This window comes from Chelon labrosus (genome assembly GCF_963514085.1).
Source record: "Chelon labrosus genome assembly, chromosome: 6".
NCBI classification, from domain to species: domain Eukaryota; kingdom Metazoa; phylum Chordata; class Actinopteri; order Mugiliformes; family Mugilidae; genus Chelon; species Chelon labrosus.
The window spans coordinates 20,137,567-20,156,740 of NC_140342.1; the positions used below are offsets into that span (position 1 = coordinate 20,137,567).

General features: G+C 41.1%; 2 protein-coding genes across 3 annotated transcripts; both read right to left on the reverse strand.

Annotated features, from left to right (window-relative positions):
• Window positions 1-234: 234 nt before the first annotated feature.
• On the reverse strand, window positions 235-4,736 carry LOC311489272 (alpha-amylase). The gene is made up of 9 exons (XM_084546274.1): window positions 4,431-4,736; window positions 3,943-4,089; window positions 3,443-3,640; window positions 2,989-3,219; window positions 1,996-2,129; window positions 1,658-1,880; window positions 1,447-1,568; window positions 1,211-1,336; window positions 235-993 (listed from the first exon to the last, which is right to left on the reverse strand). The coding sequence occupies exons 1-9, from the start codon at window positions 4,596-4,598 to the stop codon at window positions 804-806; spliced, it is 1,539 nt and encodes a 512-aa protein (XP_084402400.1). The 5' UTR covers window positions 4,599-4,736; the 3' UTR covers window positions 235-803.
• Window positions 4,737-7,934: 3,198 nt separating this feature from the next.
• Window positions 7,935-13,071, reverse strand: LOC311489274 (alpha-amylase-like; the record flags this gene model as incomplete). 2 transcript variants are annotated; one of them, XM_084546278.1, is made up of 9 exons in its annotated part: window positions 7,935-8,172; window positions 8,652-8,777; window positions 8,888-9,003; window positions 9,120-9,330; window positions 9,611-9,744; window positions 11,203-11,433; window positions 11,523-11,720; window positions 12,066-12,212; window positions 12,904-13,071. In XM_084546278.1, the coding sequence occupies 9 exons, from the start codon at window positions 13,069-13,071 to the stop codon at window positions 7,983-7,985; spliced, it is 1,521 nt and encodes a 506-aa protein (XP_084402404.1). In that variant the 3' UTR covers window positions 7,935-7,982. The 2 variants fall into 2 exon arrangements, with proteins under 2 accessions (XP_084402404.1, XP_084402403.1); XM_084546277.1 differs by having other exon boundaries at window positions 8,888-9,009; window positions 9,108-9,330.
• Window positions 13,072-19,174: the final 6,103 nt, after the last annotated feature.

The following is a 19,174-nucleotide window of genomic DNA, read 5'->3' on the forward strand; positions in this document are numbered from 1 at the left end:
ATGTGTGATATAATCTGACCCATCCCGTTGTTTCAATCTGTTTAGTAAATATCTAAAGGTAAAAAAATTAGAGTAAGTTATTATATAAGTTAAGTTACTTATCTGACCTCATCTTGAGTCTACATATATCAGTACAACATTCTGTTCTGTTCTGAACTGTTTTGCAGGCACAAGGGAGACCTGCACAATACTAGGAAGGTGGTCATAATGTTATGCCTGATCTGTGTATATTAAATGTTGTCTATATGTTTGAACTCATTTTACCCAGTTTTACTTTTCTGAATTTCTAACATCATATTGTTCTATGTAGATATAGTGTAGCCCCTCAAGACGGCAACACATCCAGTCAGAGGGTTTGAAGGGTACTGAAGTTTGTCAAATGTTCGCTTTTGAACAGATGATGGTCAAACAGAACCATTTTATTGTTCCTAGGGCTAGATCTGACCAGATTTTACCGGCAGATGGACAAATTGTCTGCATACGTGTGATTCATGCTACTTTAAGTTGTCGTACATAGGGTGTGAATTGACGTCACTTGTCGTATAATTTAACACTTCTCACACTTCTACCAGTGTTGTCAGCCTTGTTCTCACTCAGTTTTGTGCGTATTCTCCGTCTATTACAGAAGAAAAGCGTCAACATTTTCTAAAGAAATGTCTCAGAAATGTGCAGTTTTGAAGGTCGAATTTATTTGAACTCATACAGGAGCAGTTTACAGCTTAGGATGTAGGATTTCTGCCAGTAAAGATCTAATTCATGATTTAAGTGAGTTAAAGATTCATTAAAGTCATTAAAAATAGTCTTTACAATTTGGAGTCCGCGTGGATAGCAACGAAGGGGTCTTCTTCTGAGTTGCTGATATAGAAGCGTGCGCGGCCATCGCTGCCCACACTGATCTGCTTCCCAGTGCACCTGCTTCCTTCTTTCTGGCCAGAAATGACGTCACAATAGGTGCCGCCGGGCAAGCCAGTGTTCAGGGTCACATCCAGGGCCCTGAAAGTGAAGATAAGGTCCAGCTTAGTTTTCAAATCACCGCAATATCACAATACAGATTTCAGGAAGTTAGATATTTTGGCACTTACCATGTGCCATAGGTGCCATCAATGGCTGATCATCAGTTATATTTTAGTATATGTCTGAATAACCTGTAAGCTGCTGATATGCAGTACATCCTGTCCTACACATTAGTTGTATTTATTCAAGTTCTTACCAGTCATCGTTGTTAAAGACGATGAAACCACGATTTCCACGTCCAAAGGCAACCTGGTTGCTGCCGTTGTCCCACCAGTTGGAGTGAGGCTGTCCGTTGACCACGTTACGGAAGATTGCCATGTTCCTAAACAGGAGATACATCAAAATAAAATCAGCTGTGATGTCTATAGTTTACACATCCATATGTCCAAACAGAAGTGAATTGTATTGCGTGTCTAAGGTCTGAGAACCCACTTGATCTGACGCCATCTGTGCTCACACACCCAGCCATCTCCACAAGTCTGGTCAGCGTTGATGGGAACGGACTTGGTGGATCCATCACCGTGGCTGGGAGGGCCTATCCAGTCATTCTGGTCCTACAGTCATCAATGAATGGGTTTAATGTAAACTTTCCAATATACTCGATTGTACCTCCTCATTTACTCCCACTAAATCCAGCACATACTTTTCCATTCACGAAGTTACGTTCCCAGCGGTAGCTAGACATGACCCTGGCGACTCCGTAAGGGTGGGCCAGCATGTAGGCGACAGCCATCTTGTGGAGTCTAGCGTCCCAGAAGGTAACAATAGATGCACCACCGGCACCATGGCCTCTCTGGTTGTCGTGGTTGTCAACAAAGACAACGGCGTTGCCGTTGGGCATGAAGCCCCATCCCTCTCCCCAGTTCCTAGAGACGCGACATAGAACAAGTATTTTATTGATAAACACTGTTTTTATATTAAATAATAATTTGTCATCAGTTGAACGTCAGTTTCAGTGTGATTTCAGACTTTGACACATACTTGGTGTAGCTCAGCTTTTCACCGTTCCATTTCCTGATGACAGTTCCCAGTTTGGCGCTGTATTTGAACTCGGTCACTCTTCCCAGATGGGTGTACTCCTTTGCGCCGATGGACTCACCTCCCAGATCAATAACCTACAGCGAAAATGACGAACAGTTTACGGCATCCGTGCACTGTAATCTAGGAATGGTTCAGATTAATGGTAACATATCATCAACACAACAAAAAAAATCCTTGTAGTAACAGGAACCATGCTGTTTAAACCATCGTGTCTTTAGGCAACATTTCTACTCTTTAGGTCACATCTGTTTCTGCAGCTTAATTCCATTGATTTTTCAATTAAGAACCTTGAGCTTCAACATTTCGTTTCGTAGCATGTGCCATTCCAGTGCATGTCAACAAATAACTGCATTTATGGCAACATCTGTTCCCAGAGTGTTTGTATTTGTCATCTTGATGTCTCTGCTTCTTTTCCCACGGCCGTGCTGACTGCTGCTTTGAGTTATCAGTCATAAACATCGGACATGTGGGCGCTTAGTGCTTCAGTCACATGCTTGCATAAACGTAGATCACAGGCGGGCCTTAACCAATCACCCTCTTGAACGCAAGGAAGTTTTTCTGCTCGCTCGCTGCGTGTCGCCATGCAAATCAAGTTCAAATGCATTCATCCAGTCCTGTCGACCCACATAGCTGTCAACTAGAAGAGGACGTAGCTGAACAATGTATATTAAAGTCCTCAAAATCTAGCCTGTAGTGCTTTTTATTCACCCAGATTGTTTTGCAGAGACTTCTGCCTTTTCTTAAATATAATGAAAATAGAATCATTCTACATCTGCCTAAATACATCCGCCAACTGCATCATTGTGCAGAAGGAAGTGTGCATCCACCCACGAGGGCAATAAACGCTATTATGAATGTATAGAGGAAGCTGCTGGTTATATTTTATCATTCCTCTAAGAAAACTCCTAAAAGAAAACCTCCTGGAAAAAGTACCTCCTGGAAGATGAAGGGTCTGGAGCCACTGGGGAACCACTTGGTGTTGAGGTTGCGCAGACTGCCGTAGATAGCCTGCAGGTCGCCGGGCCACATGTGCTTGCAGGCGTCCACTCTGAATCCAGCCACACCCATGTCGATCAGCTTGTTCATGAAGTCGGCCACCTTGCCTCTGACGTAGTCTTTCTCCAGAGCGAGGTCCAACAGACCGACCAGGCGACAGTCACGCACCTGGAGCAACGAATATTCATACATTTATGGATGTGTGTAAACTTCTCTTACCGATGCAATGGACCAAATTTACCATTTTGCTACAACAACAAATAAAACATCTGTGCAACATCCGGCAAAATCGAAATGATTGGACCAGGTCGAATAGGAACTTTGTATGTTATTGTGTCCTGTTGATCCTCTAATGCAATCAAAAAGCATTGTAAAAAAACAATGCTCTTACCTGATAGGCATCACCATAGTTCTCAATTTCACCACTGCCAGTCTTGCATTTGTAGTCATTGAAGTCCCAGCTGGTATAAGGGACACTTGGGAAGTCCTCCCTGCTGGCACTGAACCAGCTGCCGCATGAGGAGTGGGTTCCTTCTCCACCTCCAGCTCCACACATGTGGTTGATGACAGCATCCACGTAGACGTTGACCTGTTGGGAATATACAGTATTGAAGGTGCGACACACAAAATCAGTTATTCCCTTCTAGCCATCATCCCTTTCACCAATTTCCCGAGCAAGTTTATTTATCAGAAAAATTGTCGCTTTTGTTCGTTTCGTACTAAGATGCCAGGTGTCCGTGGTTATAAACAAGCGGCACCAATCTAAGAAGCTCGGGATCTGGTAAGAATTTGCTCCTTTGTACGAGGTTGTGGATTTACAAGGTGCTGTCAAGTACGGGAGAACAATGCCCCTGATGCTTTTCATTAAACCGCTGCAATAATGTAGTTTACCCCAACGTTGTTGCATCTGGTGATCATGTTGCTCAACTCGGCCTCGCTGCCAGATCTGGAGCACAGGTTGTAGCTGATTGGCTGGTACCTCTGCCACCAGGGCCTCCAGGGACTGTTCAGCACGATGTGCTCATTTGGAGGAGAGATCTGAGCCGCACGGAGGGAAAAAAACCCAACAGTTATTATCACTTCAAATATCAGAGGGCAGAATATTGTTGCTTAAAATGTTATTGTGTACTATTAATAAATGATTAAAGGGGCCACTCCAAGACGTTCAGTTTAATCTTCATAAGAAGTACAGTTCAGCCTGTATCTTTGGGGCTACTCAAACCTTTTAAAGGCAATTTTTTTCTGTTAATGTGTGTGTGTATGTGTTTGCATATATATTATTTAACAGTTGTTACTACACTTTGAGCAGCCTATGTGTGCCAACTGTTAAATACTGTGAAATAAAAATACACTACACACCTGTGTTGAGCCATTCCTACCTGAACTCCACCATAGCCATTGGGAGCCAAGAAGCGTTCGCACTCCGCAGCGATGTCGGCCCAGCGCCACTCAAACAGGTGGACGATGGCCGTCCTTCCGTGTTTGGTGTTGGGGTTGTGCTGGGCAAGGCCGAGCCCAAAGAGAGCCAGCAAAAGGAGGACCTTCATGCTTTCCTTGGATGAGAGGGGAAAAAACCACACTCACCCTCTGCTAGACTATCACTATTTATACTTATTCTTCCCTCTGCTGGTCCAATGAGAGCTTGGCAAATATCAGCATGGCAATTAAACAGGTGCAGTTTTATCGCGGTTTCCGGGTTTACTCGGAGGCAAGCTCATATCTGAGCAAGTTACAAATACAGAAATGGAAGGTATGAGTAATGTCTTTACCCAAACATAGAAAATTTAGGTTTGAAAGAGGCTGCAAATGTGTCAATGATCCTAATCAAAAACAAACTGCAGCGCAGCTCGGAAGAATCACATTTGTCATACGGCCTGACCACACACTTCAATCATAGCCAGCTGCAAGACTAGGAAACATTTCAGAAATAAAATAGTGTTTCAAAGCTCTTACCACCCAGAATAGGACAGCTTAGTTTGATCCTCTTTTAGTATTTGTTCTCTGAGTTCAATAACCAGATGGTGTTGCAACAGGCAGCTTAAATGTATACAAGACTTTGATTTGGGACAAAAATCCATTTGGGGAGTAGCACCAGATATACATAGATCTTTGGAAATATAAAGTATCCAAAGATGAAAAAGATTTCAGCACTCGGGAAAAGAATGAGATCAATTAAAATACACAGATATAAGCTGGACGGCTAAGTTAAAATACATTTAGTACAATAAATACTCAAGTGCAAGTAGTCATCAAAAAGAAATAACTGGTCAGGAGCCCCCCCCCCAAAAAAAAAAAAGCGTGAGAAAAGATAGTGTACTGGCACTCCCACTGCTGAAAAAAATATTTGGTTATGACTATGTTGGAAAAATACAGAGGTTAAACTGTTGCACAAGATATTTTCTCTCATCTTCTTATTAAATAGTAGGGGAAAGTTCCCACAGATAAGGCACCGATGCACCAAGTCTACAGCTCCTTTGTTATGACTGTTAGCTGATTGTTCCCTAACAAGGCTGTCTCTCTGTAACCGTCTCTAGGTCAGGACCTACTGTAGAAAAGTGAATGTAACCTTACTATTGCCAGTCGATTCTGTACTTGCTGTAGTGCATGTGTTGACTGCTTGCTGCAAGTAAAACTTTAAAACGAGAGTCTCTCATTCTTGATAAAAGAATTTCCATAACAGACTAACACTGAGGGTTGAACAAGCACCTGTCATTTTGTGATAATATTCCACATGATTTTGAATCACTAATAATGTTCTGCTTACAGCTACATCTGCAAAGCGTGAACATGAATTTCACACAGGTCCCATTGTTACACTCCTTTAAGTGAGTCAGTAATAACAGACATTGTACTGTAATTAATCAAAACAAGTGTGAACAGAAGATCCCCTACATGGTAAAAGAAAATGTAAAATCCTTCAACTTTAATAATTCCAGTATAGATCACCACCTCAAATAACATGAAAACAATAACATGACAGAAGTGGTCAGATAAGTCTCTAATCCTTAAAATTTCTTTTATATAATACACTGATAAGCGACAACATTAAAACCCCTAAAAACATCCTGTTGCCCATGTCCATTCTCTGATGAGTCACAGCTGTTTTGGAGGCACAAGGGAGACCTGCACAATATAAGGAAGGTGGTCATAATGTTGTGACTGATCAGTGGGTGTGTGTGTCTGTGGGAAAGACGACATTCTGCAACATTTATTTTTCCACTTGTGTTACATTTTCATTCCTAATCTGAAATTGTGTAAGGGCGCGAACGTCCTTGACAGTTTGGCAGGTGATACGCTCGTCTTGTTTTTTTTTCCGAGATGAAACAAAAACATCAGTTCTGGTGTACGGCTTCCAGTGAGCGCTTTCACCCCTAAGCTAACAGACCACACTGCAGGAGCACCGGTTGTGAACGCTGGTCTGAGGTGACAGTTTGTCACTGTCACACAAGGTAACTAGTCAGATCGATTTTAGTTTATCCTCCTGACTACCAGTAGTTCAGATTTGTCCTCTGTGGAGGACATTTGTAAGCCTGAATATCTCCCACCCACTTCATACTACTGAATTAACTCCTTTTGCTATCTACAGATGACATTTAGGGCTTTTCAATGATATCAGATGTGAAGGGGTGGGGCTTTGGTACCTTTCTCTTTCTCATTAAGGAAAATGTCATCCATCAGTTATATGATTATATAATAATAATGATTATTGTTTTTCTAATTGGCCTAAATTTTGCATCTTAAATGAGATATACCAAGACTTTCATGTGATTGGAGGAAGTGATCTATACTGAAATTATTAAAGATCTTCTGTTGATACTTTTTTTGTTAATAATTATTTGTTCAAGAGAACACTGTCTGTTATTACTGACTTGCTTAAAGGAGTGTAACAATGGGACCTACGTGAAATTCGTGTCCGTGCTTTGCAGATGTAGCCGTAAGTAGAACATTACTTCATTCAAAGTGATTCAAAATCATGTGGCATTTTATCACAAAATGACAGGTGCATGTTCACCCCTCGGCTGTCCTTATCACCTTATGTCAAGTGTTAGTCATGGCCAAATATTTTTTTTTTAGCAGTGGGAGTGTCAGTGGGAGTGCCAGTACGCTATCTTTATTTATTTATATTTTCCTCGAAAGTTTTGGAGTCATGATCGATTATTTCTTTTTGATGACTACTTGTACTAATTGTACTAAATGTATTCTTACTTAGCTGTGCAGTTTATATCTGTATATTTAAATGTAACTCATTTTTTTTCCTCATTGGGGAGATGTTACCATTTAAAAGTGTCCCATTTTGGGGATCAAGATTTACTTTCGCCACAACATTAATTAACAATAAATATCAGTACACTGAACATGGTCCTTCTACTTTTGATACTGTAAGTACATTTTGCTTCCAATTACCTTATTTTACTTTTGCTTATGTGATATTTTATTGCGGATGTCTAAATGTATATTTCTGGAATAACTGTCACTTTTTAGCCGACTGTAAGTCTGATACCACCACGAGCATACCAATATATTTGAGACACAGTGCCTTTTGAACAGATGATGGTCAAACCGTATCATCATCTTTATGATGCATATGCATATCACTGCATATGTGTTATTCATGGATTTGTCATTTAAAGTTGGCACGTTTCGTACGACTAAATAAATTGCACTAAATGTGCAGTTTGCATTGTATTTGCAAAACCTTCTGTAAAAGTTAAATGGCACATATTTGATTTAATGCTAGCCATGGGGTAACTTCGTTGCAGTGATGTAGAAATGACACGTTGAATGTGCTTTGTAGGTGCAATACTTTCCACAAATGATGCAAACAGGTAAAAATGTGTGCTTAAAAATATTTTTATTGCTCTTTTTAAGTAAACTAAGGGATTTCTGTCAATAAACATCTTGCTTTTGATTTAAGTCATTAGAATTAGTCTTTACAATTTGGAATCGGCATGGATAGCAACGAAGGGGTCCTCATCTCTGTTGCTGATGCTGAAGTGGGCACGGCCATCGCCACCAACACCGATCTGCTTCCCAGTGCACCTGTTTCCTTCTTTCTGGCCAGAAATGACGTCACAGTAGGTTCCTCCGGGCATGCCGGTGTTCAGGGTCACATCCAGGTCCCTGGAGGTGAAGACGAGGTCCATTTTATTTTAAAAACAACAAGAAGACAGTGTAAACTTACAAGATTTTGGTTAGGGAGAGCCATGCATTGCCTTAGGCTGAGAAACATAAAAGAGTAACACCATACTTCCAGAATATGAGATATTCTTTTCTGGAAGTTACATTTGGAAAGTGGAAGCTCTTTTATGTTCAAGGTCTAGATAGTCACATGTTCGCAACATGATTTATTCTTTTTGAATGCAGTGTTGAATTATGAATTTGTAGTAGTCTGAATGCTGCAAGGGTTTCCAAGTCTCACACAGTCAGTCATGCCTAAATGTATGAACACGGGTAAGTCAACAGTGTGTTACAAGAAGCAGAGTAAAAATGCATAACAGTCTGTTAGATGGTGACAGTTTGCAAATTTTATTTCACCATAGCTATTGCTTAATGACTGGGTGAATGACTGTTTTAGTAATAATTTGAGAACAAAACCTTACCAGTCATCGTTGTTAAAGACGATGAAACCGCGATTTCCACGTCCAAAGGCAACCTGGTTGCTGCCGTTGTCCCACCAGTTGGAGTGAGGCTGTCCGTTGACCACGTTACGGAAGATTGCCATGTTCCTAAAGAGGAGATATTTTAAAATAAAATCAGCTGTGATGTCCATAGTTTACACATCCATATGTCCAAACAGAAGTGAATTGTGTTGCGCGTCTAAGGTCTGAGAACCCACTTGATCTGACGCCATCTGTGCTCACACACCCAGCCATCTCCACAACTCTGGTCAGCGTTGATGGGAACGGGTTTGGTGGATCCATCACCGTGGCTGGGAGGGCCCATCCAGTCATTCTGATCCTACAGTCATCAATAAGTGGGTTTAATGTAAACTCTTCCGAATATACACCATGCACGATTGTACCTTCTCATTTACTCCCACTAAATCCAGCACATACTTTTCCATTCACGATGTGGCGGTTCCAGCGGAAGCTAGACATGACCCTGGCGACTCCATAAGGGTGGGCCAGCATGTAGGCGACAGCCATCTTGTGGAGTCTAGCGTCCCAGAAGGTAACAATAGATGCACCGCCGGCACCATGGCCTCTCTGGTTGTCGTGGTTGTCAACAAAGACAAAGGCGTTGCCGTTGGGCATGAAGCCCCATCCCTCTCCCCAGTTCCTAGAGACACGTGAATACAATTTTAATAATGAGGAATCCTAAAATACCCAAGTTTGGACATAATATTACTTGGAGTATTATAGTTCTAGTCATAAATGATTCAAGAATACATTTGCCAAACTTCTTGTAACTAGAATCATAATCAGCAAGTGAGAACTTGTTATATACAGTATTTAATTCATGCAGCTGATAGTTATTGCTTTTTTTGTATTGTTTTAAATAACCTTGTCTGTTGTCAGTGTGATGTGTGATTTAGGTACAACAAAAGAAACACACGTACTTGGTGTAACTCAGCTTTTCACCGTTCCATTTTCTGAAGATGGTTCCCAGTCTGGCGCCATATTTGAACTCAGTCACTCTTCCCAGATTGGTGTACTCCCTGGACGTGATGGGTTCACCTCCCAGGTCAATAACCTAGAGCAAACAACAACATGAATTCACAGTAAACCACCGTGTTCAAACGGAGGAATGGATTATGTGATTTGTGAAGTGACAAATACTGATGCACAACAAATAATAATGAAACAATCAGAATCAAACCAGGATTGTGTTGCCAAACATGTATTTAGGTTAACTGAGCACCTTCAGTTTCAATCAGTTTTATGTTCAGTACTATCTCCTGAATATACAGGTGTTATTTATATTTATTTTACCCAGCTAAATGAAATCGCTACCGCCAGGATGGCAGTTTCACAAAGGACCGTTTTTGGCACATAATGCTAAAAACCAGGTGACAGTGTATGGAGGATCAACGATAAGTTACAAAACAATTGTCAGCATTAAGAAAGCTAAAAGTGAGCTAACTACAAAGATGAAGACAAAAAGAATAACTGATCTGCAGAAAAAGCAGCAGAAAGCAAGACATGATTCTTGCCCTTCGCTGTCGGTGTACGTGTCTTGCAAGATTGCTTAGATGATGATTGCGATGAAGTTCAATACAATAAGTTTGCAAATGTATGTAGGTATATTGTCTAGGTTTGATGTATGAGTTTAAAAAAAAATTGTGCAAGTGACGCAGAGTGTACGGACCAGTTTTAAGTTGTCACAGCAACCAATTTTTTGGGTTTCCAAAGTAATTTTGGAAATTAACACGAGACCATCCTGTACTTATGTTCTTGTACTTGCCAGAAATGTACAAAATAACTAGTATTTGTGTGAGTTTGATGCATATATAAACTTGTACGCATTTACTGCCTACAGTAAACAGGACATACTCGCACTCTAGGCGTTTGCCATCTTTCTAATAATGTAATATCTTACAACTAAACGCCGTGTGGTCAAGTTTAGCTTCAGTCAGTGCAGGTTGTGAGTGACTGACATGTTTTTTACTCGTATCTTAGAGTCAGCACTCACAGCTGAGACTGGTCACTATTACAAACCTGTGTGCTGTATACTGCAGCCTGTCCATCAGAGAAAACCAAAGAGACCACTTTACAGCTTCAGGGCTTGCCTGGCTTGTTCAGTCGGACAGTATACTAGCTTGTGGATACTTTTCCTGACTGCTTGTATTTTGTTAATGGTTACACAACATTTAGAGTGGTGTGGGGCGGCTGTGGCTCAGTAAGCAGAGTGGGTTGTCCATAAACTTGAGGGTTAGCGGTTTGTCCAATGAAGTGTCCTCGAGCAAGTTGCCAATTGCTCCCAGTGCTTGTGTGCTTGTGTGAGCGAATGGGTAGATGTATCTGTGACTGACTAAAGCGCTTTTAGTCTAGAAAAACTAGACCATTAGTGTCACCGACAGTACATGTACTTACAGTATAGAACCGGAAGTTGGTGCTTGTATCCTGGTTGATACTTTTCTTCTTTATTCTTGACGTGTTCTACCATTTCAGTGTGAAAATAAAGCCCATCTAAAGTAAACTGACAACCTACCTCCTGGTAGATGAAGGGTCTGGAGCCGCCGGAAAACCACTTGGCGTTGAGGTTGTGCAGACGGCCGTAGACAGCTTGCAGGTCGCCGGGCCACATGTGCTTGCAGGCGTCCACTCTGAATCCAGCCACACCCATGTCAATCAGCTTGTTCATGAAGTCGGCCACCTTGCCTCTGACGTAGTCTTTCTCCAGGGCGAGGTCCAACAGACCGACCAGGCGGCAGTCGCGCACCTGGAGCAGTGCATTTACATCTCATTGCGTTATTTGTGATTTACAACAATCGATACCATTGCTTTTTCTTCCCCAGTGACATCCATTACCTGATTGGCATCACCGTAGTTCTCAATATTGCCACTCCCAGTCCTGCATTTGTGGTCGTTGAAGTCCTGGTAGGAAAAGGGGACAGTGGGGAAGTCCTTCCTGTTGGCGCTGAACCAGCTGCCACATGAGGAGTGGGTTCCCTCTCCACCTCCAGCTCCACACATGTGGTTAATGACAGCATCCACGTAGATGTTGACCTGTGCCACATTTTAGCGCATACATTTTATTCCTTATGAATATCTCTTCTTTTCTTCACACATTAAGTTGATTCTCAGGTCATATGAACGTGCACTGCTCAATACTGGGCTGGTGTAATATTAGCGATCCAGTATCATTTTACAACTCAGCAATTTAAGGCCTTAAACATCTGATTAATTGTTGTCCGTGGTCATAAACAGTTGATACTAATGCAATAAATCTTCAGAGAACGGATCTGGTAAGAATTTGTTCCTTTGTACGAGGCTGTAGATTTACAAGGTGCTGTCATATTCTGAAGAACAAACGGCTCTAACGCTTTAAATCACTGTAATAATGTAGTTTACCCCAACGTTGTTGCATCTGGTGATCATGTCTCTCAGCTCGTTCTCGTTGCCAGATCTGGAGCACAGGTTGTAGCCAATCGGCTGGTACCTCTGCCACCAGGGCCTCCAGGGACTGTTCACCAAGATGTGCTCATTTGGAGGAGAGATCTGAGCCACACGGAGGGAAAACTCAAGTTATTATCATTTTTAGAAAAGCAACTGTCCAGAGATGGTTGCTAAATAGGTTTTATTGAGCGTAGCATTGGGTTATTAAGAGGAGCGCTCCAGCGATTTTATAAGAGAAGCCTGTAGAAATATGCAACTGCGGAAGAAATTTCTAAAGTTTGAACAGAAGAAGGTCATCTGAGTTGTCCAGGCTTCAACTCAACATTTACTTAATTCTTGTAATACTGTTGATCTGAAGGGTTTATACTATTACGTATGGAATGCCAGGTTCAAAATTATTGAACAGGTAAAAAGACACTTTGTTATAGCACTTAAAGAATAGGAAACCATAAACTTAAAGAAAGAAGGATTTTCTTGTAACTAAAAGTCAAATATCTATTAAATGAAGGAGCGAAGGAGGAGGGAAAGAGGTCAGGGGGGATTATTTAACCCTTGGTTAATTATTATTAGTATAAGGCAAGATCTTTGTTCTATCATATTTTTTTTCATTGAAATAAAACATTATTTCATGCATGCAGAGAATATGTGAAAATGTGAAATTCAGTGACTTATGTATATAAACGTAGACACCTGGTTTTAAAAGAATTACAGGTGTCTTACCAGATGAAAATCCTAGGAATATTTTCCTTCCTCTGGCTCGCTTTCTTGACCATCTGTGCTCAGCCATACATACCTGAACTCCACCATAGCCGTTGGGAGCCAAGAAGCGTTCGCACTCGGCGGCGATGTCGGCCCAGCGCCACTCAAACAGGTGGACGATGGCCGTCCTTCCGTGCTTGGTGTGAGGGTTGTGCTGGGCGAGGCCGAGGCCTAAGAGAGCCACCAGAATGAGCAACTTCATGCTTGACCTGGTTGAGGGAGAAAACTTCACTGACGTGCTGCCCCACTGTGAAGTCTATATATATATATATATACATGAAGTCTCTCTTATGGACCAATGAGAGGCTTGCTGTTAGCAGTATGGCGGTTAAACAGGTGGCTCTTTCTCACATACGTACCTGAAAACATAAAAACATGAAAGTTACACAATACTGTCTTTGCCCAAGTAGCCTGTGGCCACATACTGACCAATTTTATCTCAAGCAGGCCGCACCAGTGACACTTCATTTTCATGTTAATCCTAAATCCTCAGTCTTTGCATGGAAAAGTTGAAGAATATGTTGGATTTCACTGAACATATAGAAAAAGTATTGTTGTAGACTTAGACTTTATTGATCCACAAGGGAAATTGTTTGGTCACAGTAGCTCAGTTGCATTTACAAAAAAAAAAAAAAAAAAAAACACTCTTGAAAACCACTAGTAAAAAGAAAAATAGGTGTAAGACAGTAAAAAAAGTAAAGCATAACAAAGTTAAGTTACCATAATAAAGTAAAGTAAAACATAACAAAGTAAGGTAAAACATAACGTAACATAACGTAACGTAACATAACGTAACATAACGTAACATAACGTAACATAACGTAACGTAACATAACGTAACATAACGTAACATAACGTAACGTAACATAACGTAACATAACCTAAAGTATAACAACATAACATAACATAGTAAAGTAAAGTAACCCACAACACAACACAACACAACACAACACAACACGACATAACATAACATAACATAACATAGTAAAGTGAAGCATTTGATAGCATAGCATAGCATAGCATAGCATAACAAAACCAGGCAAAGTAATAAATAAAATATCAATCAATATGTACACTGAGAAGAGGAGGCGCAGCAGTTACAAAACATCTTATGTGACTTTGCCGTGTCATTGTGGACTTTACACGAGGTAAAATCAATACTGATAAGGTATCCTGGAGTAAGTTGGCTTGAAGTCAAATACTTTATGTAAAACAAGTTAACTGAACCAGCCCTGGCACAACAGAAGCCTTTTCCCACGGGGTGGCGTCCATCTGACCTTAGCTGCGAGGGCGAAGGGGCCACGCTGCATTCACCGCTTTCATCAAAGCATCTAACACGCAACCTGCAGGTCAAGTTAACGTGTAACCCACACTGGTCTGATTATTTTATTCCACGTTCGTAGGTTCTGTAACAGGTTAAATTTGAAAAGTTTATTAGATTTTCTTACTTTACTTGAGTAAATGAAAGTTTTAGAGGGAAATACCAGCCTATTTGGCTGCATTTATTAAAACTGATTTTTCATATCAAGGTTACGTATGTGCAACATCAATGTATAAAATCTGTATCTTCACAGGCTGAACTACACAACAATATGTAAAGCTGTTGAAATTAGTTCAAACTTTACTGCTGTTGCATTAATGCGCATTAATTAGTTATACACTGTCTACACTGCCTGCATGCATGTAATCATAGTGTACAATATTTAAAAGTTATGTTTCGGGCCCTGGATGCCAAGGACCTTTATAACAGCTCAAAAAAACATTTCTTAACATCAGTTATTCAGACACTCTATTGATTTCTCAACCCAATATCTCTTCCTCTGAAAACGTCTGTTGGGATTTCTGTTATTTTTGATTTTATATGAGTTCATTCATATGCGGCCTAATAGGGAGTTTGAAGTCTCTTGGCAATGAGATATGAAATTAATACGGAAGACAACCTAGTAGGAGGAAAAGTATAAGTTAAACTATAAATTAGTACATTTCCATTTACATCATTCTATTCTTAAGAGGTAGAATGTAACTAAGTTGGATTTACTCTAGTACTTTTGAGATAAATGCAAACTGTTGCCACACTGCACACACTGTGACATTAATAAGTATTGATTTATTATTGATTATATTGATGTATTTTTGCTGAATTCTACACTGGGAGTCGGTTATCGTGTCCGGGAATACTGTTATGTATAGTGGCCTCTGATGAATGATTAACATTCATGAATTCTTGGCATGTCTACAGTGTTTACAGGACAGCGTACTGTTCCACACAATTTTTAATTATTGTTTTACATCCTCAAAGTTCTGCTTGTGGTTCCATGACCCATTTAAAAGCTTTTTTTTTTTTTTTCTACTTAAATTTATTTTTCAGACAGTATTGATTTTAAAAGGCAATATCTCTTCCCAAATACTGACTAAGTCTGTTTGGATTTCTTATATTTCTGTTTGATTTTATTTAAGTTAATTCGTGTGCGGCCTAGCAAGGCAGTTCGACCTTTCTTGGGCCTGACCTCAAATGTTTAATTGCCGTGAAGCTAATGCACATTCCACTGACTATAAATGACCATTGCTAAAAAAAAAAATTATATGTATGCTCAAGCATAGCCCATGTATGAGATAACACATTTTCAAGCTAAGTGGATAACATGGGAAAGTGTTACTACTTCAAGTTTTTTTTCTAGATATTTGGCTTTAATAAGAGTCATATGAAAATACAAACATATTTAAATGAAGAGAGTGGTACTTTTTTATTAGTATCAATATTACACAAACTAATACATAATCATATTAACTGTCCTGGATCTGCTGTTCTAATCTCAGTTACAGCCCTGGGCAGCATAGTGGACTGAATGTGCTTTTATATAACAACAGCTCCTCCAATGGTTCTTTATAGAAACTGCTTCTCTTAAAAAAAATAAATAAATAAAAAAAGGAATGGAATATACATGCATCATTTGGTTTTAACCTCATATCTTATGACAGTTTTTTGAGACTTTGTTTTTGGGTAAATTACAGAAAGTAATATATAAGTAGACATAATTCTTTTGTTGATAATTTTAAAATAAGTAATATATGAAATATTCATAAACCATAGTACAAATTTGTATCCTATATACGCCGATCAGCCACAACATTAAAACCACTTACTGGAGCAGTAAATAACATTGAACATCTTTCAGTGTTCTTCTGGGAAACTTTTGAACCTGGCATTCATTCATGTGGATGTTACTTAGACATGTAGCACTCACCTAGACCAGACCAGGCACCCCCACCCCATAGCAATGACACTCCTTGATGGCAGCAGCCATCCCCAGCAGGATGCAGCCTGACACAGGAACACACACAAAAACATTTTAGGAACAACTAAAAAAAAAAACATGAAGAACAGCACAAGGTGTTGACCTGGCCTCCAAATTCACTAGATTCCAAACTGATCAAGTGTCTGCGGGATGAACTAGAACAAGCCTGATCCACAGAGGCCCCTCTCCTCAACCCATAGGACCCAAAGACACCACAGGACACCCTCAGAAGTCCATTCTCTGATGAGTCAGAACTGTTTTGGAGTCCCATGGGAAACCTACACACTATTAGGAAGGTGGTCATAATGTTATGCCAGATCAGTGTAGCTGTGAAACAAGAGAGTTTCAGCAGCAAAGAAAGATTTTAGTGGTTCAGTACCCACAACTAACAAAATAAAAAGTATGTACTTGTGGCCCTGCAGGTGCTTTGCATAAAACAGGCCAGTAGATGCCAGACTGGCTGTGTTTTTTGTGCGCTGAAGCTCCTCTAAATAAGGCTTGCTTCATCATGCCTCGTCCCACCTGCTCGCTGTCTGACCCAGCTCCAGCGCCTCCCGCTGCCTCCCGCAGAGAGCGTGTCAGGCAGACAGCTGACCTGCCTTACCGCGTTTCGTTCCGGGTCACTCCCCCCGGCGAGTCTGTGTGTCACAGGCGTGGAAAAAAAAAAAAAGTGAAAGGGCCTTTGACACGTTTGCGCTGGAAACACACACACTAATAACTCATCTCGGCGCGGACTGTGAGTGTTGACACATAAGGACTAAAGGGATAAAGATCTAATTTTACAGAGCAGATTTTGTTCTTAGGTTGTGATGCCCTGTTCACAGCGGCAAGCACAGTCCTCAGGTGTTATTTGACGCTTCAGTCACAGCGCAGGCGAGCACACATGTTTTATATTGTGAATCTTTGAGTTAATAAACTATGAAGTTTCCAGAGGCTTTTTTGTTTGTGGTGAGGCAAAGCCATTTTCTTTTCTTTTTCAAAATTATTATTCTTTCAAATTAAAGTTTTTTGGGTCTCCAGCGTTTTAAACCTGCCAAAAGCCACCTGGGGGCAGCAGAAACAAGACGTGAACACAGCACTGACATTATCACCTTTCAGCAAACTTGTTGGCAAACACTTGTTTATTTGTAAATCCTGGATTTACGGAACATTATCATTCATCTGTTTTGGGTCTCGACCAAATCCTGAGGGAAATGTGTTACTCCTTAGCTGTTAATTGCTTCACCATGTTCACAGGCTAGGCTGGCCGCTAACTGACTGAGCCTTTCTTGTGTTTGGTGCAGGTAGTGTTTCCCTGAGAGTGGTGAGACTGAACCGAAGCTGAGGAAAGCTTGAGGCGATAAAACCACAAACATTCCTGTCCACGCTATCACATTTGTCATTTAGCATGTTGTCAGTACAAACATGTTATCACCGCATTTGAGGCTTCTTTTGCGTGAGATTTTCACCCCTGTGCTAAGTGGGAGGAATTATCAGAGGGAGCGTTAAGGCCCTAACTGACTCACATTTTCCCATGGGCCCCCAAATTTCCAGTCAGACCAAAGTCCTTTCCTGTACGGACAACACAGGACATACCTCCGGAGGCGATGAAGGGTTTTGGGGGGACAAAGCCTTCTTTCACGGCTCAAGCTCGGAGACCAGGTGAAGGGAGAGAAGTCGGTCATTTGATTCCCCGCAACTTGGTTCTGTCATGGGAAAGTGGAGGAGGCACGGAACAGGGCGGAGTGGAGGGTTACCGAGAATGGGAGAGAAGATAATGGGAAAAGGGGGGAAGGTAGAGAGTCAGCAGGTTAAGAGAGAGAAAAAGGAAGAAGAGACGGAGAAAAATGAGAGACGACTGTGCGGTCTTGAGTTGGAGGATAAATCAGGAGAGTGGGGGATGAGAGATGGGAAAGGGGTTGCTGCTGTAGTTAAGGGCAAATGAGGAAAAGAACAGAGGGGGGGAGTGGAAAAAGAGAAGGGGGAAAAAAGAGGAGCTGGGGATAAGAAGCTGTATGTACCTCGTCTTCTTACACCTCAGGTTGCTCTTTCAGCCAGACAGCTCAAGTTTAAGAGCTGTGGGCGGGCAGATAGCATATGACAAGCCGGATAAAGAGTACACATAGACTAAAAACACACAAAAAAGCACAGCAACGGTTACATTCAGCACAAAACTCAATGGGCAAAAATGCAAGGGAGCCTTAATTTAGACGAAGAGGCATCAAATGAAAACTGTCACCGCATTTACGGTGCAGTAATAATCTGATTTAAAGCGTTTGCCGCCATACTGACTACTGCAACAATTTACTGCCCCTAACTCTGCGTGGCTTTTTAATGATCCCAGTAATGCCATAATATGTACTAACAAGTGTTTCTTGCTCCGACAAGGAGTGTGTCACCACATTTTTCCCTTCAACATTTTCAACGAGTGAATTGCTTTTTGGGAACCTTTCAGGCTTCCCCGGCTAAAACGAAGCATACCAGAGAGGAAAACGTCCTATAAAATAAAATCCACAGGCTCTTCCAATGGAAAGTTTCAGCCCAGCATCCCCCTCTCTCTCTCTTTCTTTTTCTTTTTTTTTTTTTTTTTTTTTTTTGCCTTGATGATATGTTGTGCAGATGTTGAGAAAAGCTTTCCATCTCACTGCAAAGAATAACAGCAGCAGCGGAAGTCCCCCAGGAGAGGTTCACGCTCCGAAACTCTGCTAAAACACACGAGTGGGAGCGTGCACACCAAGACGCAGCTGCCGACACAAACTCCTAACACTTCTAGACTTTCAGACCACTCATCGAATCAGACCCTCTCCCTGTTCCTGTTCCTCTCAGACACACATACTCTCCATGCAGTCTGAGAGTTCTTGTACAGACATATGCTTCTCGCATTCAGACTTTAAAGTAACATGTGTAGACTGTAATCCTGTCCACATACATAACAGTGTTTCCCAAGTTATTCATGTCAGTGAGCCTTACCTCTTTAAGTATGGGAGCAGTAGAGAATGCAACTGGTGGAACTAATTGCTGTAATTATCT